Raw genomic sequence first — 27,882 nt, 5'->3', positions numbered from 1 at the left:
AAAAAGGAATGATGTTTTGATACATGGTACAATATGGAGGAAGCCTGAAAACATAGGTGAAAGGAGCAACTCACAAAAGGCCACATATTGCATGACTCCATTTATATGAAATGTCCAGTATAAGCAAGTCCATAAAAATACAAGGAAGATGAGTAGTTCCTAGGGGTTGTGGGGAAATGTGAACAGGGAATGACTGCTAATGGGCATGAGGTTTCTTTGGGGTGACTGAGTGTTCTGGAATTAGATAGTGGTGATGGCTGCACAACTTTGTAAGTCTACTAAAAAACGATGATTTTACATTATAAAAGGGTGAACTTTATGGTACATGAATTATATCTCAAAAAAGTTATTAAAAATACTTAATGGAATGTGAAGCAGAAGTGGCAAAGTTAAGGAATGAAATAAATAGATGTTATCCTGACATCATTTGGCATTAGATTGTTCATTAAGAGGAAAAAGTAAATTTTTAAAGAAAGATTTTATTTATTTATTTGAGAGAGAGAGAGAGAGAATGAGCAAGAGCACAAGAGCAGAGGGAGGGATAAGTAGACTCCTCGCTGAGCAGGGAGCCCAACATGGTGCTCGATCCCAGGATACTGGCATCATGACCTGAGCTGAAGGCAGGCACTTAACTGACTGAACCACTCAGGTGCTCCAGAAAAAGTAAATTTCTAGCACAAGAAAGAAAATAGCTCCTTGATTGCCTGATAAGCCAACTAATGAAGAGGATTGAATCATGATGGACACATTGGTAAAAGACTTACATTTCTTGTGATTTTACCTGCCATGTCAACACTAATAAAGGTAGTATAAAACTCTTAATATGCCCTTAGAATAAGGATATGAATGACCCCCGTGGATGACATGATTAACAAGTGTCATCAGTTTACACAAGAGCATTTGAAATTGCATAGCTACATATATTGTATATAATTATGTGTGCGTATGTATACACACTTTATTTTTTATTTATTTATTTTTTTTTTAAAGATTTTATTTATTTATTCATGATAGTCACAGAGAGAGAGAGAGAGAGGCAGAGACACAGGCAGAGGGAGAAGCAGGCTCCATGCACTGGGAGCCCGATGTGGGATTTGATCCTGGGTCTCCAGGATCGCGCCCTGGGCCAAAGGCAGGCGCCAAACCGCTGCGCCACCCAGGGATCCCTGTATACACACTTTAATGAGAAACCTGATATTTTCTCAAATTTAACACTTCAAAATTTACATGAGTTTTCCATGATGAAATCTGTTGTGAAGGTGAAAAAAATATGTTTCTAAAATCTCAATAATACAGAGCAAGTTTCTATCAACACTACCAGGGGAAGGCCTAGGCTTTTTGTTCTGTTTCTAGAAGTGATATTACATAATTATTAGAGACAACAGAGTTTGATGTCAAACATGTAAAAGTAAAGGCATTACAGGGTGAATTAGCCAGTTAATTAAGAAAATATTTGTATTAAAGAGTCCAAAGAAAAATAAGATTCCCAAGGCATCAAAATTTCTGAAGATCCAACACTGGTTTTTAGGGATTGAAGACTGGCCCTCCACACTCACTTGATAACCCATGCAAGCATCTGCCCATGGCTCAGTTTCAGCTTCCTGGCTACATGCTCGTGCCATTTACCTTCACCCCTCTAAAACCACAGTGTTTACTCATCTCTCATCTGCCAGCTGGAGGACAGGACCTTTAAGTATTATGCCATTTTTATTACAAATGTTGTAATGTGATACTTCAAACATAGCAAAAGTTCCCTTAGAATTCATCAAATAGCCAAAAAAAAAAATATCCTAAGTTATTAAGTTTAAATCACCAATCACCATATTAACGTAAAACCTGAATATTAACGTAAAACCTGAGTATTAACGTAAAACCTGAATGTTAATATTAATTAATTAATATTAATATTAATTAGAAAAATGAAGAAAAACTCAAAGTCTGAAACTAACATTTAGTTGAATCATTATGTAAAATCTATTAGGAAAGCTCACATATGACTCTCTACAGGGAGATAAGAGCTTCAAATACAAATTTCATGAAAGTCAATGATTAAAAATTGATTTCATATATCAACAATAAGTTTAAGTATGACTTTGGCTATCATATCCAGTGACACAGTTTTAATGTTAAGATTATCTTCAGGAAGCATTTTTAGCAAATCCTGAATTATTGAGTGCTTCCTAGGACCATGACCAAAAATAAGAGAGATGGGGCCTTGCCCTTCAGCAAGCTTATAGTCCATGTAAATAAACACAATGGAAAAAACAGATGAGCTGACTTTGCATTGAGAAATTACTTTAAAAAATAACCTTTAAATTATCTCCTTCCTCAGTAACAACTCCTATACTGTCCACAGCAGCAACATGCCAACTAAAGATGGAGTTCTCAGGCTCCCTTACAGATAAGGGAGGCTAAAGAGATGCAAGCAAAAGTCGTGTGGGTTTCTGAGGAAGCTCTTCAAATGACATTTACTTAGGTGGCAGGTCCTTCTTTGCCCTTCTCATTTCCTTTTTCTTTCTTCCTATTATATGGACATAATGGCTGGTGCTGCAGTGACCCTATTGTACTAGGAGCCATCCTCAGAGAAGGTAGAGAAGAAAGATAAGAGGAATCTGGGAAGCCATGAGGATGTCATGACTTCACACACTGGTCTGGGGACTGTCTACCTACACACTTTTATGTGAAAGAAACCATACCTCTACCTCATTTAACACAGTGTTATTTCCAGACTCTGTTATTTGTGGTCACATATAACTTCTTTCAAACAGATAGCAAAATTAATATCTTTACAGACGGAAGACCACGTCAAAAAGAATGAAAACAAACAAACCAACAAAACAACCATACATTCCTATGAACTTCTAAAGAAATGTTCTAATATAGATATAGAAACTTATATAAGACAACATCTTCTTGGATAATTTTTCTAAACATCCTCAAATCAAAACGACTACTATTTCCATCCTGGAATGATTAAACCTTGACTTTCATCTCTAAACACTATTTCAGCTTCAAGATCCTAAGTGACATGTTTCCTCTCTGTTCCTCGTGTATCCTATTGTCCTATCTTTTCCACATCCCAGAGACCACTGCACTGGGCTGAGTTCTCTTCGGGTGTTCTCCATCCCTCCTTAGCAGATGTGTCTTGGCCTGTTTTGCTTCTGTTCATAGTGATGCATTTTACTGATTCTGCTATCTCTCCTCCAGAATTTCTTCTCCCCTTGAACTCTAGGTTCTTAACCATTGATTTCAAAGTGCTTAATTAATCAGGTTCATAGATCACATTAGAGGAAAACAGCAGCCTTTCAACATGGGGAAGAGATGCCCCTTTGGATTAAGAATGTCAGTTGACCTTTTAATTTTAGAAATATTATCATCATCATATCATCATCTTGCTCAGCACCACCATCTTGCTCACCACCATCTTCTTCATCACTGCTTTCATCCCACCACTGTCCAAATCATCACCTTCCTCAACCCCACTGTTCTCATTACCAACACACTAGAGAACAGTTGGTGACCAGCACTATCTAAATGCTTTTCATCACCAGCTCATTTCATGTTCCTAAGAACCTAATGAGGTAGGTTTTATTGTCAGCCCCATCAATAGGTGAATAAATCATAATATAGATGATTAATATTCTCATATCCATGATGGGATTTGAATCCAGTTCTGGTTCTAGAGCCATCTCTTGCCCTCTGTGTTATATACTACCTCTGGCAATTCTGGCATCCAAAATGTATGAATCCCTTTTCAACAACAAAGAAATCAGTCTTTTAGGAATATGATAGAAAATCTAACTGTGAATTTAATTTGTCCATCATTGGACAAAGACCATTTTGGGACATCTAATATCCAAGAGGGAGAGTTTGATGTATTCCTCTAGTTTTATTTCTTATATCTCTGTATGAGCTAAGACATCACTTTTGCCCTGTGGGAATCTCAAGTCTTCTGTCCAATGTCCATTTGAAGAGAAGTTCTGTGCCTTTGCCAATACCCACAGGTGAATACATTTTCCATGACGCTACTCAGTGCCTCTTACTCTTCACTTCAGATCGATGTTAAGTTTTTCCTTGAAGTCAGTGGTATTAACAACAATACAAATCTCTCACTCATGGTATTTGGTTTGTGACTAGGTACACACTTATTTTTTCCTGAGTCACAGAAGCTAGATAGAGCTGCACTGAAGTAACTAATTAGTCCCACACGCCTGGTAACATTGATATGTCTTCTTATTTTATATTGGGGTTATGCAATTTTAATTTTCATTACTATGTCTATATTGAATATACCCTTTAGCACTTTTTTGGAAATAGCTTTGGAAATAGAAATTTTGTAGGTAAACCAGTATCCCCAGTGAATATCCCATGGGACACCAGTTCAGTGAGCCATGATGAGATGACCCAGGAAAAGTTATTCCCAGGGCCAAAGATGTCTAAAAAACCCTATAGACTATACCTGCCCCTCTTAGAGAAGCCAAGCATTTGAAAGGCTTCTAGAAGTGCTTCACCAAAAGAAATCTTTTTGCTATTCAACTCAGTGTTCCCCCATCTAGCTGACCCTGAAGTCTTCCCTTGCCCCACAATCATGTAACTTGTGGAACTAGTTTTTTGGATACCAATTTGGGCAACCCGGGAATAGTGAAAAATCTGTTTTAGCAGTCATAGGAATGTGTCATGGAAAACAAAAGAATGAGGCCATATCAGCTACTTTGGCCTCTGCCATGTTGAGGTTGGAATCCTGAGTGCCCAAGAGCTCCCTGGGAAAGGGGGTGGGTTTCTGACCCTGGATGAGTCACACAGGCAGGGCTGCTTGGATGGAGAGGGCACTGGGGAGCCAGAGTGCCCACCTCTCTTGAGCCATCTGGAGTAGCCCTGGGACTCTTGACAGAGGGGTGGGGCAACTGCAAATCCAGACATAGGCTTTTTTCTGAATGTTAGGGAAGGAGGGTAGAAAACATCAACCATAGATAAGGAAGCACAACACTGCAGTTAATGGCATGGCTCACTGGTAGCTGTGTTCATATCCCATTTCTGTCGCTTATTCTTTCCATGACCTTGGAGCAGTTATCCAGATTCTTTGAGCTGAAAATAGCTCCCTTACTGGTAAAAAGTGGTTAATGAAACCAACCTCATGCAGTCAAATGAGGCAACGAATCAAAAGTGGAGTGCCCCGTTGTTGTTGGATGCACAGCAAAGGCTCAGCCAATAACAAAGGCTATCTTTACTGACTCTATGCTCTTGGTCAGTAAGAGGGGTGTCAAATCCTTAGCTCTGGCAGGGACGTCACAAAGAAACCATGGCATTAGCATATTTCCATCAGATGCATGGTGCAAATAACTTCCTAGTTTGGATACAAATTCAGAAACTGAATGTAATTTTGTGTACTCAGCCCATTCCAAAACATTGCTCCATTGGAATAAATGGGGACCAGCAAACATGATCCATAATCCTAAAAGCACAAGAGCCAAGAATAAATAATGGTTCTTCCGGACAAGCTAACTTGGTTGTTATTTATAAGCTCCTGGGCCACCTTGTTATTGCCGAGAAAATCTGCTTTACCTTCTCACTGCTGTTCCGTCTGGCCTCTCAATCTGTACTTGCTGAAAAAAATACTTATTGTTATGCTAAAATCACAATGGGACTCATATAACTCAGCGCTAAATAACACCCATAAAACTATGAAAATGGCACTTTGGCATTAAAAGTTATTTTCTTATGGACTTTAACAAGATTCAGTGCTTTTGTTCTCACAATGCTCTTTTCAGCTTTACATACACACAAAAGATACAAACATGAAAAAATATGAAAGAGCAAAACAACAGCCCCTCTCCCACAAGGAGTGTTTTGTTTTGCAAACTGGGAGCTAGCAGGGACTGCAGTACATGGAATTAATGCTGATCAGCAATCAGAGCTGTGACCAGCAGAGGTGGTGGGCGGTGGGCGTTTACCTCTTTCTTGGTGAATTTCGGAGAGTGATCATTTTTGTCATCGATCATGATTGTCGCTGTGGCTGTGCCTGTTAATCCAACATCCAGTCCAGCCATGTCTTGAGCCTCGATGATCAACTCATACTTGGGGTTTTCCAGAGTCTGTACAGCAAAAACACAACAGACAAGATGGGATTTAGGTTTGGGCTGCCACCTGGGATAGGTGTCACGAGGGCTGCTCCATGCCCTCCTCCATTAGGGCAGGAATCTCACACCCACAGAGCTTGCACCTGTTTTGCATAACTGTGCCTTTGGAATCTCTCCAATACAAGACTGTCACGATTCATAGACTGGCCGCAGTTGTTGGGATGGAATCTATTTTCTGTCCTTATTTAAAGGGGCATTCAGTACATTCCGGACTGTTTCAGGCTTTGGGCATACAATGAATGTTTGATGTATACACCCATTTACGTCATTTCACAGTGATCTCATGAAACTGATCTATATTGGAGGTCAAGGATGATGATGACATTGGGACAAAGATGGCAGCTCTAGGAACTCACATTTACTGAACAACCTGATAGCCAGGCATTGGATACTGGATTTTGTACCTAATCTTTCCAACAAGTGTGTTAGGGTGCATTAATGGTTCCCATTTTACAGGTAAAAAAAATCCCAACTGAGGTTTAGAGTCATTTCTTTCATGTTATTTGTAGTCATTTTGTCTTTCACATTACATTAAATTTGGAAAATGCATTTTAATCCATGAATATTTTGACAGCTATTCTGCTACCATGTTTAAACATTCAAAACAACTAACCAAATGGTCTTGATCCCAAGACTCATAAATAGCAACTTCTGCCTTTAAATTGTCTTTTGGGATGGATTTGCTTGTCTTGGCCAAAAGCACCCCATTCTTTTTCTGGTAAGGCAGCACTCCACATTTCCTTCGGAGATCTGCCCAACACTTATTCTTTGCCGATGTGGTTTGGGTTGGATTGCCATTCCCCAACCTCTACCCAGCCAATTTTTGGGACAAGCCCTAATTGGAAGAAGAAAGTAAGTAAGTGTATGCCATTCCAGGGGCATGGTGATGCTTCCAGGCTCAGGACCTGTGTTTGACATCTGGGAGAAGGAAGCTATGTGTCCCTGTGGTAAGAGCCTGGAAGCATTTGGCCTGGGAGCTATCCCATGACCACAGTTAGGGTGGGGTGAGGAAGTCCATCTGAGAATGAAGCCAATCTTCTGATAGAACTTAGACTTGAACTCTGGAGTAAAAGAAATGTTTTCCAGTGATTGCATTGGGTCACTTTATCATGCCATGCCTGAAGTCAGTCTTGCCTATGGACTTTTTAGCTAATTATGGCATTAATTTTCCTTATTTACTTAAACCATTTTAGAGTGTTTTCTTAATCACTCACAGAGTTCAAGTTGAATCACCTTCAATAACAAAAATAAATGGTCCTACCCATTGTAAATAGTCCTGCCGGTATGACAGCTTCAAAGGCTATTGCTTATACCAACCAATAATTAATAAATAGCATGGGAAGCAAAAAACAAAAACACAGTGGGGATCTAGAATTTCCTTCTAAAGCCAAAAATTTACATGGTAAATTTTAATAGCTCAATGCTAGCTGTCCCCAAAACTTTCCAGTATTTTTAAAGGGTAGTTGTCTCCCTAGGGCATCTTTAATTGGTTGTTTCTTAACTAAGAGCTACTAAGCTACTAACTTAAGGAGTAGGAGTTATGTTGTATGGTTTGGAAGGCTCTAAATTCTTAAATTTGAGAGAAGGAGTAGGATGCTGATACACTCCTTGGACAGGATTTTTCACAATATTTTCCACTCCCCAGCTCTATTGAAATATAGTCAACATATAATATTGTGTGAGTTTAAGGTGTACATATGATGATTTAATACATGTATGTATTGTGAGCTTCATGGGGATGGAAGGTCACACAATTCTCCAACTGTTGAGTACAAACAGAATTTAATGCTGCATCTAGCTCCAGGTGATTCTGGCTGTGCCCAGTTCAGTTCCATCTACTCTCAAGCCAAAGCTGGAAAATCATCAGCTTAATATTAGTGACTTTCTGCTTATCATCACCCACAAGTTGGATCGGATTTACTATTTGCCATAAATTCTGCAGCTGGACTGTATGAAACCAATAAATTGGTTCCATTTTCAAAATCTTTCCTGAGCGTCTCTGGACATATAACCATCAGGCAGGTCTAATTTCTTGTACAATATTTCTACTATTCTAATAAAACATTACATGATTCTGGAAGTATTGAGTCATAAAAATTAGAAATCATATGAGTTTTTCTGATATTGATGGGATCTTGGGAAACTCAATAGTCATTTTCCCCATGTAGTGTTACTTACCAATATTATTCCCTAACATCATTTTAACGGTTGCATAAAATATAATCATATGCATAACTTATAATTTACTTCATCATCTTCTATTATTAGGACTTTAGGTTATTTCTAGTATTTAAAATTTTTTGACAATTTCAAATAACACTGTGGTGAACATCTTTATTCTGGAAGCTTTCAATATACTTTGACTATTTATTTTTTGAATGATAGATTCCAAGAACTAAGTCAAAGAGTGCAAACATTTTAATGTTCTTTATAGTTGACCATTGAACAATGCAGGGGTAAGGGGTGCCCAACTCCCATGCTGTTGAAAATGCATGTAACTTGACTCCCCAAAAAGCTAACTAGCAATAGCCTCCTATTGATTGGAAGCCTTACGGATAACATAAATAATCATTACATATTTTATATGTCATATAACATACTGTATTCTTACCATAAAGTAGGCTAGAAAAAAGAAAATGTTATTAAGAGAGTCATAAGGAAGAGAAGATGCATACTTAGTGTTGTACTATAGTTACTGAAAGAAATCCATGTATAATCCACACCGTGCAAATCAGTGTTGTTCATGAGTGACCTGTATTTGTATTTCAGTACTGTTTACCTAGAAGACATGACCAATTTTCCTATCAGTCCTGCCATAACATTTAGTTTAGGGCATGGCTTCTCCCTAAAGAACAGTTGACTCCCATGAAGCACATTAGGGGTTGAGCATTGTTTTGGGATCACTATCTAACATGGCTGTGAATCCCTCCCTGCATTGCCCTGCCCTAACATGCAGTGCAGTTTACTGTGGACACACCTCACAGGAGAGCTTCAAACACAACTGTAGTGGACACTTGCTGCTCTGCTTTCCCAGTGTCCACTCCCTCTTCCCCTTGGACCTGTGCCATCATTCCTTTGGGGGCCTTACCCCTTCCTCACTCTCAGCATAGGTGGAATTCAGGTAGGGTTGACTCCATCTGTGATGGAGACATGGTCATGTGGCTCAGGCCTGGACAATCAGGATCTCCCATTCCCATGATCTTATGATGAGCATGTAAACCAAGTTAGGCTACCCAGGACTGAAACTCAGTTCCAGGACATACTTTTTTTAATATGCTTAGGTAAAAGAGTTCTCTTCCTGTTGGACTTGGAGGTGGTTGGACACAAATCTGGAGCTGGTAGTGGCCATTTGCAAGCATACAGAGAAAGTCAGCATGAGGAAGAAGACAACACAGAACCACCCAGAGGTAGACACAGAATTCTTTCAACTTTATTCGAATCATTTAATAGTGATCCTTGAGGGCAGAATTTCCCCCTCATATTTTGTAGGTTCTAGGAGCTAATAAACTTCTTCTTTCCCTAAGACATCTAAATTAAATATCCATGAGTAGCAACAAGGGAGTTTTGACTAATATTGCAACTAATGCTGTGATCAATTATCTGGTTGTTTGCAAGAAAGTGTGAGAGCCATTGTATCACCCTACGGTATCACAATAGGCTCTTCACAACAGCATTCCAGTCATCTCATGCATACATTATTTTTTCCATTTCCCCTCTGTAGAAATATTTTTTTTGGACCAGAGAGAGTTATTCTAATTTTTCCTTCATTAGTTTTTACGTCCATTTAACTGGAAGTTATTAAACATCTAGTCTAAATATTGTGCTGGGTGCTGGGGATATAGGGATGGAAAACAGGGTCATTTCTTCAAGAAGCTGAGAGAAGTTTGAGTCAAGCACAGACATAGTCTCAAATAACAGCAACAAAGTAAAGTCAGAGCTAAGAAGAGACATGTACAAATTCTTATGATAGCTCAAAGGAAGGATGCATTGGCCTAACTCTCTTGTAATTTAACAAATCTTATAAATAATTTTAAAAAATGAACCAGCCAATTCCCGTCTCCTGAAGTAAATAAAACTTTATGACTGCAATGAGAAATAGATTGATTAACCTAGTAGAAAATCGATTAGACAATTAAGGACATAGATTACATGGTTTGGGATGAGATATTCCCAAAGTCTCAATTTTCTGGCAAACTTATGGCTGCTATTAACACATGTTTTTATTATTGGAGAAATATCCAGTTATTGTAAGGAAGATAGAAACAATACTGTCATTTCTAGAGCAGAAGGTGAAGACTGTCCTCCACCTTCCCCCAGCCTCATCTCTGAGAGGCAACTATCATTACTAGTTGTCTCCTTTTCGTACACATCTCACGTATGCGTGTGTGCACACGCACACACTTTAAACGCACGCATGTTTAAATAAATGATACCATCCACACAGCTGTGCAAGTTTTTCTGCTCTATCACGGCCGTCCCCGGGCTTATGGGTGTGTCTGTTCTTTTTCACACCTGTATTTGAGCCAACTATCTGGACCCGCCACCCTACTGCATGGCCACTCATTGAGGTGTTTCCAAGTTTTCTTCCTTACAAGCAACTCTTAAGATAAAAAGTCCACTGGCCTATCATATTTTGGGATATTTCTTTTCTGTGATCAACAGTATTGCTTTTCAATGACTCCTATAACAAAAACCAAACAACAGACAGTCAAAGCTGCCTCCTTTGCAAGGTAAAAGACTCAGAGAGAATGTCGCCTGAATCCCCTCCCTCTTGTGCAATGGGAAGAGCTTCTGCTCACCTCTGACCCACTTCCCCTGCCAGCTGAGCCTTCTCCAGGAAGTCTTCCATAAATCCCTAGCTCCTGTAGTCACTCCTGCTTGAAGCATTCATACATGTGCTCATTTCTGTACCACACAGCAGTCACTTGCCTTTGTTCCTCTGTTGGAAAAGACTTCTAAGCAGCCCACCGCTGCCCCATTCTCTAGGAAGGATCATTGATGTAGAGAAACAGGCCTTGGTGGCCATGTGTCATATCTGTCTCCCTCGCACTAGTTGACAAACCACACATAACTCCCTAATCATAGCTGGGACAATCAGATTCTGGAAATACAATGTGCAAAATCAAATGTGCACCAAATAAAATGTGCAGTCGGGTACCAGGAAGAGAGAAGGCAGGGCAAACCCATTTGCCTCTCTCCACGTTACTCCCAGGCCCAGGAGAGGGATTTTGCTTTCTGGAGTGCTTTGGTAGGAAACTTCCCACCCTGATATTTCTCTCTGCTCATGAGGAAGGCACCCTGCCTCTGGCAGAGGAGGCCTTCAGCTGTCCAGCTGTCCTGTCACTTGGTGGGTGAACTGAACAGAAGGTTGGAAGCCCCACTATCCTCTCAAGACTAAGCTGCTCTATCTCAGGACAAGGATTTCACCTGATAATCTTGTGTTTATTTCTCTCAACTGGTTCAGGTCTCAGTGGGGACATGGGTGTGGTCACTCCAATAGAAAGAGTCTTTCAGGCTGAGTTAGGCTGAAGGTGCTGCTCTAACCAGAAAGGAGCCGTGCCGCTGAGATCCGGGACTGTACTGCCTCCTACCTCCTACTCTTCCCTGCAACACACTCCAGGGTTTGCTCAGGAGAGCTTTTGGTGCCGAAGCCAGCCAGAATCAGTTTCCGTCACGTGCACCCAAAGGCACCTGGAGTGAAGCCAATGCTCCTTGTTCACCAAACCATATTTCTTTTGACTCCGGGGCATACAGCAAGGCTGTGAGATGAACTTATGGGACTGATTCTGGCCAATGGGATGCGGGCAGAAGTGATACTGGCATGACCTCTAAATCTCCCATTTAGTCCTTCATGTTTTCCATTTCCCAGAAAGGAAGAAGCCTGGATCTCCAAATGACTATGTGGAGCAGAGCCACTTTTCCGGCCTGCTTCAGACTGTGATGTGAACAAGACACAAAACATTCTTCAGGTTTAAGGGAAGTGGATTGCAGTGCTTAGCCTACCCTGACTAATATGAAGGCTATGTTTCCTGTTGGGTTTTATTTTGAATGCTCATTTACTATCTCTCTATGTGGATGACAAAGTTTTCAAGGGCAAGGACCATGCTTTTGACCCCACCACCTAGCCAGTACGCAGCAAACAAGGTGGGCGATTTACTTTCATTACCGTTAATGATGATATATTACTGTTTCCCTGAACCAAATTATATCTCAGAGGTCTGAGCATATCAGTGGCATTTCCAAACCAGAGTCATTTATTCTCAGGGAATGGCTTATGCTTTGGGGAGCTCTAGCTCAAGGAGATAGGATTTTATTCTGACCAAGAAATGCACTGTGTCAAAACCGGGGAAATTAAATTGGCTGCTCTGATTTTATTTTAAGCTATTTGATCTGTAAGACATATTGAAGAGAGTCAAGCTGCTCTCTTGGTTTGAATCCTGCAGTCATACACTTTGTTTTGCATCTGCTACTTTCTCTTGGGTATCTAGTAGCTACCACTTAATAGATAGCCCAGGAACAAAAAGAAGATGGCATATTTACAAGAAAAAGCCTTGGGTGTATCTCCATAGACACAGGCCAGGTTCACTGATCACACTGATTTAAAAACCAAACATTTTCTCTTGAAAAAAAAAAAAACAGAATCAAGCCATGTTATTAAATATGGCACATAATCAATCACTGGACCCTTGATGTTTTACACAGCTCCAGTGACATCCATACGAGGATGCATTTAACGGAACATTTATCACTAATAACAAGTGTAATGGGAGCTGTGGGGGGAATCAACAAACTAATGTTACATGGAGAAAGGTTTTGCCATTAACCCACACAGCACCCCATCGTTCTGTTGCCTGGTCTTGAACATTGTCCACATCCTTCCTTATACTTTGTCCAGACTGGATTTCTTCCCATGATACCCGGCTTTTTCTCAATTTTGACTTTTCTACCTCTACTTCTTCAGCCTCATTCCTGTTCATTTGCCCCTGGTCATTATTCTCTGCACTAAAGCTCCATGAAGGCATTGACCTGACTGCAGAACAGAGTGGACCTTACTGCATAGCATTTAGGAAGCATCTCTACCACTTAGTGGCTGAGTCATCCGGTAAAGTTACTTAACTTGTTATTGACTCAGTTTTCCCACCTGTAAAATGAGGCGAGTAATAATACTTCTAGTGTAAGGGAGGATAAAAGTAGGTAACATAAAGTGCAAATCACGGAGGCTGGCACATATGTAAGTTCTCCATAGATGACTGCTGTTACTCTGCAGTAGAATCTTTGGAAAGTCTTTTAAAGGTGTAGCAAGAAATTGCATGTAGCCTCCAGGATCAGTCCAAAGACATTGGATGCTGCCACCAACCACTGAACTGGGTCTTTCCCAGTCAAACCTTTTGATGACACTGCATATTGAGGGCAGACACATGGATTGCAGTTTTATGAGAGTCCATAAAGTGAATGACACAGCTGAGCTATGTCCAGACTCCTGAACACAGAAGCTGTGAGATAATAAATACTTACTGTTTGAAGTCATTACATTTTGGGGTAATTTGTTATTCAGCAATAAATAACCAATACGGTTTTTGCCCCTCAGCACTTATCACAGTCTGTAATATTCTTGTTTATTGATTTCTTATTTATTGGCTGTCTTAACTCTGACCATTTGAGCTCCACGAGGTCAGGGACATTGTCATGTTTAGAGTTTTATCTCCCAGCTACTGATTCAGTACCTGGTACATCAGAGTTATGCAATAATTAGTCAATTCTAGATATGTTTTTCTAAACTAATGAATTACTAGAGTGGTGTATCTATAATGCTTAACAACAGATCCTCCTGGTTTGTAGTGTTTGTCAATCTTGATGGTTTAAATACACTCCTACTGTGGCTGATTTCGAACTACCAACAAGCTATCACTGATTGTATGGTATAAATGATCCTCCCTTATCCACGGTTTTGATTTTTGTGGTTTCTGTTACCTGTGGTCCACCACAGTCGGGAATCAAATCATGGTGTCTGGAGGTCAAAAGCACCCCAATGTCACATTGAGTGTCTACATAATTCCCCTCACCCCCCTCTCATCAGGAGGCCTTTTATCATCTTGCATCATGGCCTGAAGAAGGATAAGTACAGTACAATAAGATATTTTGGGAGGGAGAGAGAGAGAGAGAACACAGTTACATGACTTATATTATTTTAACTGTTCTGTTATTTCATTATTTTTGTTAATCTCTTACTGTGCCTAATTTATAAATTAAACTCTATCATAGGTATGTATGTACAGGAAAAAACATGGTCCCTATCAGGTTCTGCACGCTCTACGGTTTCAGGCACCCACTGGGGGTCTTGGAACACATGCCTTGCAGGCCAGGAGAGACTACTGTGGAAGCAGTCGGTTACTGTGAGCCCATGAGAGCTGCTCTATCTTATCAATTGTGCTTTAGGAGTCAAGGAAGTCTGTCTTTTTCAATAAATCCCTCTGTCATCTAACATTTAAGGCATTGTTGATGAGAAATCTTAACATGAGGTTTACAGTGAAGATGCAGTGGAATTCATTTATCTATTTATTCCTCAGCTTTGCCCAGGCCGAGCAGTGTAAGACTCCTTACAACGTGGCACCTGCTCAGGGACCACATTCTTCTCCAGGTTAGCCACACCTGACACCTGCTCTATAAATATTGCAAACAGATTGGTGAAAACATTATCTGAAGCAGAACGAGTTGTTGTCCGTCTGGAGTCTGATTTATTCACTCTGGCCACATAACACGGGGGATAGTTAGTCCATAAATCCAGCAGGAAGCACATCCATTTCCATGTAAAATGTGCCTTATTCCCAAGGCAGACAGAGAATGCCATACTTCCATCTTCCCAAGCAGGAGCACATGTCTGATTGGCTTGTGTTTGTCCTTAGGCCTCCCTGCACCTCACTCCCCAGCGCTAATGTGAACATTCATGTTCTTGGCTGTCACCTGCTGTGTTTTCACTCCTGGCCGGGGTTTGCTGGGTGAGGAGACAGCAGAGCTCATTTCCTCAGATTTACTGGTTGCTGACAAAGCCAGCAGGGTGGGGAGGCAGTGGGGGGGAAATAAACACTGCCTCCTAGAAATATGCAGTTGGAATAACCGAAGTGATAGATTTCAGGTTGAGGGACACCAAAATCAAATAAAACATTTCCAGGAACAGTGTACATCTTCCGATGTTACTGAGGAGTTACAGGAAATAAACGGCCAGTGGAATTCATAGCATACTTAGAAAAATCACCCACTTTAGACCCAAGATGGCAAATATCTGATATTCAGGTTGATTCCACTGAACCATTTATACAGCGTCTACTAGGTTCAAGTAACTCTGCTAGGATACAGACCCTGCTTTTGGTGCATTCATATTCTAGATAAATAGACAAAAATCAAGTATGTAAGGTATGATGAGATAAGCATTATCCTAAGTGTGCCAATTAAAATCTATGAGAAGGGGGTCAGAACACAGGGTACTTGGGAAGGCCACATGGAGGTTATTTACTTTACTAAACATTTACTGAGCACCTACTATGCATTAGACATTGTGCAAGATAGTAGTGACAAGAAAAGAGGGCCACATCGAGCACAAAATAATCCCCAGATAATTTCAGTAGAATGCAATGGGAGTAAAAAGAATACTGTGGTATCACAGAGGAGGGGCTGCTTAACCTAGACATGGGGTGGGACTGTTGAGGACCCATTCCTGCAGAAAAGAAGATCCCACTACAACATTAGAAATGGGGTCTTGGGGCAGCCTTGGTGGCTCAGCGGTTTAGCGCTGCCTTCAGCCCAGGGCGTGATCCTGGAGACCCGGGATCGAGTCCCATGTTGGGTTCCCTGCACAGAGCCTGCTTCTCCCTCTTCCTGTGTCTCTGCCTCTCTCTCTATCTGTCTCTCATGAATAAACAAATAAAATTTTTTTTAAAAAAAGAAAAGAAATGGGGTCTTGATGTTTTAGTTTCTGTGTGAGAAAATGGGAGGCTTTTGATCTTAAATGCCATTAAATTCCATCATTCAGTAACAACGAAGGCTGATTCTGATTCTGGTCAGGACACTGTGGGAATACAGAGTATAAAGTAGAACCCCCACCTTCAAAGAACTCATAGCTTCACCACAGAAAAAACACGTACAAGCAGCTCCCTGAGGCATCAGGTAGATGTGTGGAATGTGTCCTTGGTAGGTCCGTGTGTGAAAGGTCCACCTAGGAAGGACTGTGGTGGCTTTGCAGGGACTTGGGGTTCATGCAGGCTGGAGCTGAGCTTCAGAGGATGGGTGTGAGGGGATGAGGGGAGAGCATTCAGAGAGGAACGAGAGCCTGGGCGGCAGCGCAGGGGTAGCCAGAGAGGACAGGATCATTGGTAGGGTTGGAGTCAAGGTTTGTGAAGTCACGAGATGACCCCGTTGGTTCTCACAGGTACCTTGGAGATCATCTGGTCCAGGCCCACCTTTAAAGCTCACAGTGAGACCCACAGGTGGGGAAACAGGGCAAGAGATTCCCAACAATTTCTTGGTTTTAGCTATTTGAGATAAGTAAGTACAGACGCCTAGAAGATGAAGTGAAATAAAATGTAAAGTGCCCTTTCTCTATGGTTTTTATGTATTTCCACAATCCACTGTTTACTGCATTAGCCTCTTTCTTCTATCCTTCTGGGCCTGAATAGTCATGGAGACATTATGCCTGCTAATAGTAGGTGCTTAAGAAACATTGTCCGAGGGAATGCAAGCTGATGCAGAACTACCCTTCGATCCAGTAATGGCACTACTGGATATTTACCCCAAAGATACAAATATAGTGATCTCAAGGGGCACTTGCATCCCAATGCTCATAGTAGCAATGTCCACAATAGCCAAACTATGGAAAGAGCCCAGATGAATGGATAAAAAGATATGATATAAATTATATTATATATATTACATATATATATAATGGAATGCTACTGATCCATCAAAAACTAAATCTTGCCATTTGCAATGATGTGGATGGAACTAGAGGGTATTATGCCAAGTGAAATAAGTGAATCAGAGAAAGACAATTATCATATGATCTCACTCATATGTGGTATTTAAGAGACAAAACAGAGGATCAAAAGGAAGAGAGGGAAAAATAAAACAGGATGAAATCAAAGAGGGAGACAAACCATAAGAGACTCTTAATCATAGCAAACAAACTGAGGGTTGCTGGAGGAGAGAGGAGTGAGAGGATGGGGCAACGGGGTGATGGCCATTAAGGAGGGCACAGGATGTAATGAACTCTGGGTGTTATATAAGAGTGATGAATCACTGACTATCTCTGAAACCAATAATACATTATATGTTAATTGAATTTAATAAAATAAAAAAAGACACATTGTCTGAGTCAGTGCTTCTTGAAGTTGCTTGTACCGGAATCCCCTGGTGGGCACACTACAACAGATGTTTCAGCCCAGTGCTACTGCTTATGACTCAGGAGGTCCAGGCTAAGGTCAAGGATGTGCATATCTGGGAAGTTTCTAGGTGAGGCTGATGCTGCTCATCTGAAGACCACACTTTGATGAGCACTGTCCGAATGAATATTTGCTGAAGGCAGGTCAACACATACTCTTATATATTTTACTTAAACCTACCTGTTTATGACACAATTTAAATGAAAAACAAGAAGAATTATTTGCTAAATGTTCTCTCTGACTGTGACTTTCTTCTTTTCTTCCCCCTTTCTAGAAAAAAACGTACCCCCTTTAAGACACTGGAGAGCCTCTTCCAGCCATCTTCTAGATGTCTCTATGTGGATGTCCTCCGTCAGCCTCCATGGCCCAATAACAGATCTCCTCATCTTCCCCTGCAGCATGGCCTTTCCTCCTGGAGCCACAGCTCAAGCTGGCAACACTGGCTGTCCTCAGCAGTACCCGCTGCTTCCCACTTCAGACAGCCGATGGGCGATGGGCAACTGCTGCTGATTTCGGTTCCACCCCTTTGCGAGGACTTCCCTATCACTGCTGCCATTGCATGACTTCCAGCCTGGCCCTTGGTCACATGAATTATTCCAGCAGCTCCCAGACTGGCCCCTCTGCTGCCTTTCGAATCACTCTTCAACGAAGCCAGCCAGAGTGAGCCAGGCTCAATCGCCACCTGACTTCAGGACTATCCTCAAAATGCTTCAGTGGCCCGTCAGTGGCTACAGGATAGTGGTCAAATTCCTCAAGCACAGAAGACACACTTGTTACCCCTAACCTCCAGTGCTCCTTACTCACAGTTACATTCCTGTAACACCGGACTCTGTGCCACCCCCAAGCTTGGGCTTCACCGCCCTACACCTTTTCATGCACTGTGCCCTCTGCCTGGGAGTCCTTCTCCACATGGTTTTCCTCCATGGAAGGTACTTGCCCAAAATTGTCTAAACTTGGCTTAAATGTTGCTTCCCCCGTAAAGTTTTCCTGCTCTTCCCAGAGTTTATTTCTTCCTTTTCTGGACTAGCTCTACTTATACATCATAGTGAATATTTTCATCTTGGTTGACTCAGTGACACTTAAAGCAATTTCCTCTTCAAGTGTCTGTCTCTGTAATTATGCTGAGATGCTCAGTGTCAGGTTCATATGTCAAGCACGGTGCATGGTGGAAGTCAGCTCTAAAAGCCATCCAGCTTTTGGCCCTAGAAGCTTTTATACCTTTTGTAGTAGGCAGAAGAATGGTCTCCAAAGATGTCCATGTCCTAATCCCTGGGACCTATGACCTCATGTGGCAAAAGGGACTTTGAAGATGTTATTTGGTAAAGGATTATCCTGAAGTGTCTAGGTGGTCCAAAATAATCACAAGCATCCTTGTAAGTGAGGGGCAGGAGGGTTAGCATCAGAGAGGAAGATGTGACAGTAGAAGGAGGGAGGGAGGAAGAGAAGGAGGAGAGAAATGTGAAGGTGCTACACTGCTGGCCTTTCAGACGGAGGAAGGGGCCATGAGCCCAGGAAAGCAGGTAGCCTCCAGAAGGTAGGAAAGGCAACGGGGCAGATTCTTCCCTAGAGCTTCCAGAAGGGACCAGCCTGCTGACACTTTGATTTTACCCCAGTGACACTCATTTTAGACTTCTGACTTCCAGAACTGAAAGATGATAAATATGTGTTTGAAGCCACAGAGTTTTGTGGTCATTTGTTGTGGCAGCCATGGGAAACGAATGTACCTTCTCTGGAGATGGCTCACCGAGCACGCCAGAGTCTTGAGATGCTCCCCGGCCTCCAGCACCATGACCTGCACAGCAGCACCGCTGCCACCTCCACTGCCCTCCCAGTTGCCTCCTTCCCAGGACTTCCCACTTTCCCAGAATAGCACACATTGTCTTTCCTCTGGAAACTATTTCCATTTTAATCCTTTGAAGTGTAATGTCAACCAGACTTTTCCCACAATATCTGTCTGCAGGAAAATGAAAATCCTCCCATCTACAAAGTGATAAATACCAAATCCACTTATTAGAGAATCTTCTCTTCAATATATGTGTTTTTGAATATGTCAGCCACTTTTTTTCTGAGCATTCATTGGAGTTCTGCAATGGGGGTAAGGACCCCATCTCTGATTTTTTCCTGCTGTATCCTCAGTTCCTGGCTGCTGAGACACTGAGGCCCCAAGAATCTGTTTCTATAGGCAACTGGGTTATAAACTCTTTGCAAATGAACTGAATGAATTCCAAACCCCTCAGGGGAAAAAAAGATCACATAGCCAGTTGGGTGCCTGGCACTCTCTGTTGATGTTTGATGGAGGGATGGTTATGCTGCTCACTATAGAGAAAACGTGACCTAAAAGGTGCTCTTCCAGCAGGACATGCTGGTCCAAAGGCAGGGCCTGACAAGGTTGGACAGGTTGAACTGGTCTCCAGGAGCCCTGGTGATGCAGAACAGAGTAGCATGATGAGCCTCTCTGGCTTTTCTAGTCCTTCCGCCTTCCCCTCTGGAGAGACATTCCTGCCAAGGAGGTCTTTGCATTCTCTGATCCTGGTGGGTTGGGCTCTCCTCAACCTCAGGATAGACACCCCACAGTGGCCCCCAGCCCCCGACTCAGCTCTTGGGTCTTCATGAGTCCTGGGGCATCTAAGATGGAAAGGGGATAACATGGTAAGATAACTGAATCCTCAGCAGTGAGGTTTAAATGGGAATGACCTTTCCAAAAAATAAAAAAAATAAAAAAGGCAGGGAGGGGACAAGAAAATGTTGCTCAGCCGAGCCTAGGAAACGAAGCTGGGGGTGTCTCAGGTGACCCTGGGGGGCCATACTGGCCACAGCATAATATCGGGAAACTGGTATTCCTATTGTTCACCGAGCACTCTCGGAAAGCAAATAGCTTTTCTTGGGTTTCGATTTATTACCATCTAAAATGCCATTCTCTAGATGGGTAATAAAAGATAATACATTTTATGGTGGCTCCTTATGTTAAGGTTTTACAAAATCTGTTATTAAATGATCTGCATAGAATCTAAATGAATCTTATGAGGTTACATGGAACAGAATAAGGTGGGTTTTTCTCCCTCTGCTCTCCCCCAAATCCAGTGCAGAGAGGAGGGTGGCATTCTCGGCATGTTTTGTAATCACACAGCAGAAGGTAATGCTGTTAAGGTCAGATTAAAAATTGCGTTCTGCTGTGTAATCGGCTTCACAAAGTTACGTACTGGTCAAAACGTCCAGAAAATTCAATTACTGACTCCCAATGACAAAAGCGTGTAAGTCCACCCAGGGTTGGAGGCGGTTTCTAAAATTAGGTTCTAAATGTCTGCTACTTGGAGCATCGTCAGCTTCCCCACCTCTGACTGCTACCCGTCCCCTGCATGTTAATAGCCCCTGCCCATTAATTTCGGGCATTTAATGAGTCTCACCTCCTCCTCTTAGGAGATCTCCACTATCCCAGCGGGCTTCAGCTTTGTCAAGCCCCACCGCTCGTCCCCATTGTCACAGAACCCGCTCCCCTGCTCCCATTCGGATGTGATCTCCTGATCGAGTCTGCCATCCGGGGTTACTTTTAATCAGGATTGTGTGTTTTTCCTTAAATCAAATGCATTTTTATGCAAAGCTTACTTTGGTTTTGAGCTCTATGGCTGGTAATAATTCCAGGTGGCTTTCCAAACAAAGGAGCCCGCGCGAGAGGGTAATGAATCAGCACCGACACCCACCCACTCTACCTGTGGACAGGAAAGCAATTCAAGGCACCACTGTCATGCTGTCACTGGTTAGACTCTTTGAAAATAAATTGAACTAATTCTAAATCATCTGATGGGAGAAAAAAAAATCGCACAAGATGGATTCCAATTATGCCACTGCTTGTGATTCCAAAAGCAAATTCACATACCAGGGAGAAAAGGCAACAGGAATAACCCGGCCACAGATGATTCTGGAAGGCTCTCCTGTCGATTTCATGTCTGGCACAATCAGTCCTTTGGATCACCTTCCTTCCGCATTATTTGGACAAGACTGCCTCACGCACTGTGATCCCCTGCCCTGTTCCCATGAGCAGCCCCTTTGTGATCTTGGCTCCATCGTTCATTTTGTTCTTGAAATTGTCTTGGCTCTGCGGACAGAAGCCAAGCCTAATAACACCCTTGAATGTTAGCTGAACAAGGAACAAGAGGTCAAATGGGAGGATTGACATTTGGTCTTGCCCTTCACTGGCTCAGCCTCTCAGATGGACAGAATGTTGATAAAGATAAGTGTGTTTTTCTTCACAAATAATAAAACCCACAAAATGCCCTTGGAGGACTCCTTTCCATTTTATTTTTATTTTTTTAAAAATCACAATAAATAGAGTTTTCTGCCTTCCCTCCAGTTCCTCTCCAGAGTTCTCAAAGTGGAGGAAAATTAAACTCTATTACCAGTCTAGTCTCTTCAGGAAGGAATCCCAGGGCCTCAGGCACCATCCGAAGATGGGGGACAGACCTCAGCCCTGCGATGAGAAAGTACCTCTGTGTCCCATTCTTTCTCTTGGTGCTAACCCTCACCTATGCACTCCTGTGCTGTAGTCAGTGAGTACTCATTCCCATTCCTGGCCAGTCCAGCTGAGTTCCACACAAACACTGTCATTTTTTTTTTAAGATTTTATTTATTTATTCATGAGAGACACACAGAGAGAGGCAGAGATATAGGCAGAGGGAGAAGCAGGCTCCTGGGAGCCCAATGTGGGATTCGATCCTGGCACCCCGGGATCACAACCTGAGCCAAAGGCAGACGCTCAACCGCTGAGCCACCCAAGGTGTCTGACCCTCTGTCATTATGATAAACATGGCTACCTCTGGAGAGCATTTACTATATGCTGGAAATGGTGCTCAACCGTTTGTGTGAATGACCTCAATGACCTCAGCTGATCCTCATGACTCCCTGCCCCTGCCCACTCCCTACCCCCCCCCCCAAAGCCTGCAAAGGTTATTGCTCCCACTGTACAGGTGAAGAATTTTGTTGCCTCAAATCACACAGTGGAGCTGGGTTTGGAAGCCAAGTTCCTTGGGTCCAGTCTACACTCCAAACTGCTACACTCTGGAGTCTACTCATTATCTGCATGGTAGTCCAAAGCCTTCCTTAGTGGTAGCCTACGGATCCCCTATGGGGACCCATTTTGCAGCCATTCACACCAGCCTGTATCAGTTGGGCGTAGAAGGACTGAAGCTTATTTTGGATAGGTCGCCAGTCATGGGCAGCTCTTTGAACAATCTCTCCCAAGTCTCTAAAGGTCTGCCTTCCTGGAGACCCCATTTATTCCCACGGCTTCAGGTCTACCTTCCCTCACCGATTCTGACAGCTTCAATGACCACCTGTCTCCTTTATGTTCAAATCTCTCCTAATTCCCAGGTCCACACTTCTAACTGCTTGCTTGACATTTCTACCCAAACGTTTCACAAGCACGGCAAACACAGCACGTCCCAAAGCAAACTCAATACCTTCTGAGTCAAGCACACTCCTTTCCAGTCCTGTTAGTGGTGTCACTCTCCACGTAGGCAACTGACCTGGAGCCGCCTGGAGTCCTCTCTCCTCCTGGCCCTTTCCACCTGGCTGGTTCTCTCTTGAAAAGGACTCTCATATCATACCAGTCTGCTCACGATTCCTACTGCCTTTGTCTCAGTTTTGGCCATGGTCATGTCTCACCCTGTTACTATTGCCTGAGATAAGTAGAATACAAACTCGGAGCAATTCGGGAGGGGGTTAGAGCACACAGGAATGTCAAAAGAGGGCTTGGGTTACCAGCATCACACCACCGAGGGAGGAAGGCCCACCCAGGCCTGGGTGGGGTTGTAACCACTCCTCAGCCAGCAAGAGATTTCTCAGGCTGACTTCCCATGTGCAAAACACTGGCACCAGGGAATCCACACATCGGATGACTGCCTCCTACAGAAGCCCTTGGATGCTGTTTGAGGCGTATGTAGGGGGTCCATTCACTGCACTTTTTCATAGACTCTGTTCCCTTTGCCCAGAATGCAATTCTCTACATCAGACTTGGCCAACTTCTACTCTCCTCAAATGCCCATCACAAGCATCACTTTCTCTTTGCAGCCTTGCTGGAATCTCCAGAGCAGACCGCAGGGCTCTTTACACAGCTTCTTTGTAGCACACATCACACTGTGTCACAATAAACCACAGATCTCTGTCCCTCCCGCCCCGCTGTGAGATGCTTGGAGGTAGGAGCTGTGTTTTAATGATTTGTTTCTGCTCGCTCACAGCAGAATGAAAATAGTGTGGATTTTAAAGCCAAAATAAAGAGACAAATTTCAGGTCTGCTCTGTAACAACCGTGTGACTGTGGACAAATCACATCCTCTGATGTCCCAGATCTCCTGGGTCTGCAAAAGGATGTGGTCTTAGCTTGTCTCTAGGTCTGCTGTGAGGATGGAATGGGGTAACTCCTAAGCACCCCTGATCCTGTGATCTGCTGGGAAGGGTGAACTTAGCAAGGGAAATCTGTCATTACAGTAAAAAGCATAGAATAGTTGCTCAATAAATCCCGGACAGTAACAGAAGCTTTTAAATCAAAACAATGAAAAACGGTGGCTCCTGAAACTGAAACCAGAGTTTTTCTATGGTCCAGAGTGGGTTGAACGGTGGCCCCCATAAAGATGCATCCAAGTTCTGATCCTCAGTACCTGCGAATGTGACCTTATTTAGAAAAAGGATCTTTGCCGATGTAACCGAGTTAAGAATCTCAAGAGATCAGTTGGGATTAACTGGGTGGGTCCTAAATCCACTGATAAGTGTCCTTCTAAGACACAGAAGAGAAGACGCAGACACAGAGGAGAAAGCCACATAAAGACAGAGGCAGTACTTGGAACTATGGTACCACAGCCAAGGAACATCTGGAACCACGGGAGCCAGAGGAGGCAGGAAGGATTCTCTTCCTAAACCTCCAGAGGGAACGTAGTCCTGCTGGAATCTTGATTTAGGGCTTCTTGTCTCCAGGACTGAGAGCGACTAAATTTCTGTCATATTAAGCCACCCAGTACTTTGTTACAGCTTGAGTAAGGCTTGACTGTGCTGAACACACTCAGGGGAAGAAAGTTCCTGAGCATTGCAACTTTGTTTTTTTTTTTTTTTTTTTTTTTAATTTATTTATGATAGGCATCACAGTGAGAGAGAGAGAGGGAGAGAGAGAGGCAGAGGGAGAAGCAGGCTCCATGCACCGGGAGCCTGACGTGGGATTCGATCCTGGGTCTCCAGGATCGCGCCCTGGGCCAAAGGCAGGCGCTAAACCGCTGCGCCACCCAGGGATCCCGACTGAGCATTGCAACTTTGTACGTGGTTATACAACTTGCACCCAGAATGTCTGCAGTGGAGTGCTGTCTCCTCCCTACACACATTTCTTTATTTTTTTCAAAAGATTTTATCTATCTATCTATCTATCTATCTATCTATCTATCTATCTATCTATCATACACAGAGAGAGAATAAGTACAAGCAGAGAGAACCAAGACAAGAGTCACAAAGATCCTCTCTTCCCTGGGCTGACATTCTAGATGAAGAGATAGATTGCAGATCAACAGAGATGACTGTTACAGGCAGGGGGGTGGGGTGGTGAATTAAAGAAGAATTGAGAATTCTTGGGTGAGAGTTTTAAATAAGGTGGCCTGAGGAGATCACATCTGATTCCAGTCATGAAGGAAAAAAGGAGGCACGTGGATGTCCTGGGAAAGAGTGATTCAGGCAGGTGAACTATGCAAGTGCAAAGGTCCTGAGGCAGGGGCACACACGTTGGATGTTAAAGTCCAAACTATTGAAGAGACACTGAAAGTAAATCCTGAGAACTGATTTCTGACATTCTTAATATTCCACTCTATTGATGTGCAAGGCAGCGAGAAGCTGTGGAAAATGGGAACAAATACTGAGCTGTACTTTTGGGTAAGTGATTCAATGGTAAGTTTTGCAAGGGCAGAGGCCACACTTGCCTTCCAAACATCCCGTATTCATTTGTTGGACAAATGAACACATGTAGCCGTGATATTTGTAAAGACAAAAAATATTTTCATCGTTTCAAAAGAAAAAAATGAAAAGCATGTGTTCCCTTCAATGCCAGCTGAAATATAATCAGCCCATGCTATGTGACAGATCTAAAAATCAAAGGCTGGGATTTTAACAATATAACAGTATTTTTTAAAATAAACAGAATAAACGGCTCCATGGACGGGGAATGTATTTTTCTTTCTTTTGCAAATACTGACTCTGAGGAGCAGAGATCTGCTATCTAACGGGGATGCTCAGCGTTGCTCTTGGGCCTGGCAAGCAACGCAAAACATTTGGCGGCTCTTGAACTTCTTATCCTGATCCCCTCCAATAATACGGCACTTACAGAAGAGAGCGTGAAAGGAATGATGAGGTCAGGAAATGGACAAAAACGATCTGAGATTCAGGACGATCCTGGACCAAATTTGTCAATTACCAAGTTGGCCGATTTCTTACATTGTCCCCACATCTGTTCTCTGTTTCCACTCTTACTACTTCTCCATTGGCTCAGGGCACAAAAGACAGCCTCTGTGCTCTCCCCGGGTCCCATCTCACCATCTCAAGTATATTTTCATTAAAATGATTTCCTAACTGTCACCCCTGACAGCTCTGCTTCTTGACTCTAACCACCCTGCCCCCTCCTCCCGGGGCTCCCTGCTGCTGCCAGGACTCTGTGTGCACTCTGTGGGGTGCATGCATCACAGGCCCTTGGAGATTTGCACCCCCTGCTCGCACTTTCCCACCTTATCTTCCCTCATCCACTTTCTGCTGGTGGTGCTTAATCACAGCGCATGGTTTTCAAACCCGCCAGATTCCCTCCACCTCCAGGCCTTGGCAAACAGCCTTCCCTCTGCCTGGCACAGCCTCCACCCACGTGGCCCTGGGATGCAAGCACCTCCCCACCGTTTACATCTGAGCCACCATGTGGCTCTTCTGTGAAGTCTTTCCTGATTTTTCCACCATGTATAATGGGGAGTCCACTTTTCTACACTCATGCTGTGCCTCCTGCAGGCTTACATTCAATGCACTACACACCTTATCACAGCTGCACAGCTGCTCCCTACTTGCTTGGGAGCTTCTGAAGGTCTGTGTATCTATGCACGTCCTGGACACGATTGGCACCTAACATGTACTCAGAACGAATGACAAGGTATAAAGTTAGCCTTAGGAAGGCTCTTCTCTTGGTGATTCAAAGTCCCCTGGACCAGCCAGGGTCTCCCCTATGGCTGAGGTCATAATATAGAGGCAGAGTGTAGATGGTGGCTTTTAGAATCAGACAGCGCGGGACACAGCTCTGCTCCCCACCCTCACTGCCTGTGCGGGTCTGGACAAACCTTCCTCGGCTTCCAGGGTCTCCTCTGAAAACAGGTTGATGACTGCTGGGCCCTCCATCTCTCCAAACCACACCTGTCCTTGAAAGCTCAGTACAAACTTCCCTTCCTGCTGGGAAAGGCTTCCCTCCTTCCTGCTGTAGGATGTCTGCTTTTGAACACCCATGACAATGTTTGTATGTCTGTCACGTGTGTCTCTTCCCCTGCAAAATACTGCAGCCTGGGACCTTCAAAGATTACTTCCATTCCAACCAGCCCAGAAGGTGTGGCATGCCTGTGTAGCCACGACCCCTCAACAGAGCCCTCCATCAGCCAGACCTTCACTGTGGGGTCTGCACCCTGGAATCCTAAGCCTCATTCAGGAAAATGACTGGTGGCTATGAGAAATGGATGATTCTATAGGGTCTGAATGAGTCAGGAATGGTTGGACCTTCTTACCTGCCGAGGAATGGCTGGGGCATCCTCACAGGTGCATCGTTTCAACACCCTCATGATACTGTGAGAAAAAGACTCACTCAGATCCACCGAGCATAGCTCTCTGCAGCATCGAAGACGGCTGCTGTGTAAGCCAGAGGCACCCACATTAAAAATAAATGCTTAGTCGGGGAATATTTAATGGCATGGAAAATGTTTCTATTACATTGTCGAGAGGAAAAAAACAGAGTATGAAATTGTATGAACACTGAGATTCCATTTTTGTAAAATATGTGTTTATATATATACACACAATTTTTAAATAGAGCAGTAGAATTATGCACATCGAGATATTAACAGCAATTATCTGAATGGTGCGGTTATGCAATTTCTATTTCATCCTGTGTCCTTTCCTAATTTTCTAATTTTTTACAATAAACATATATTGCTTTGTGGTCAAAACAAGAGCAAATGTTATTAGCGGAACTAAAATGTAGGAGCTGGAGTGTTTAGATGTGTCCATGTGATTTTGATGGGGATGTGTCACAAGGTGTGTGGTTCCAGGTGT

At 42.9% G+C, this 27,882-nt stretch overlaps 1 protein-coding gene across 2 annotated transcripts in view; it reads right to left on the bottom strand.

Moving 5' to 3' along the window:
- Positions 1 to 27,882, bottom strand: part of CDH13 (cadherin 13) — a 1,001,991-nt gene that overhangs the window by 140,974 nt on the left and 833,135 nt on the right. For both annotated transcript variants that reach the window (XM_072819439.1, XM_072819441.1), the window contains one exon: positions 5,952 to 6,092. In XM_072819439.1, coding sequence (XP_072675540.1) covers positions 5,952 to 6,092 — 141 coding nt within the window. The remainder of the gene's footprint in view (positions 1 to 5,951; positions 6,093 to 27,882) is intronic.

This window comes from Canis lupus, chromosome 3 (assembly GCF_048164855.1).
Source record: "Canis lupus baileyi chromosome 3, mCanLup2.hap1, whole genome shotgun sequence".
Classification (NCBI taxonomy): Eukaryota; Metazoa; Chordata; class Mammalia; order Carnivora; family Canidae; genus Canis; species Canis lupus.
This window is presented reverse-complemented; position numbering and strand designations above follow the sequence as displayed.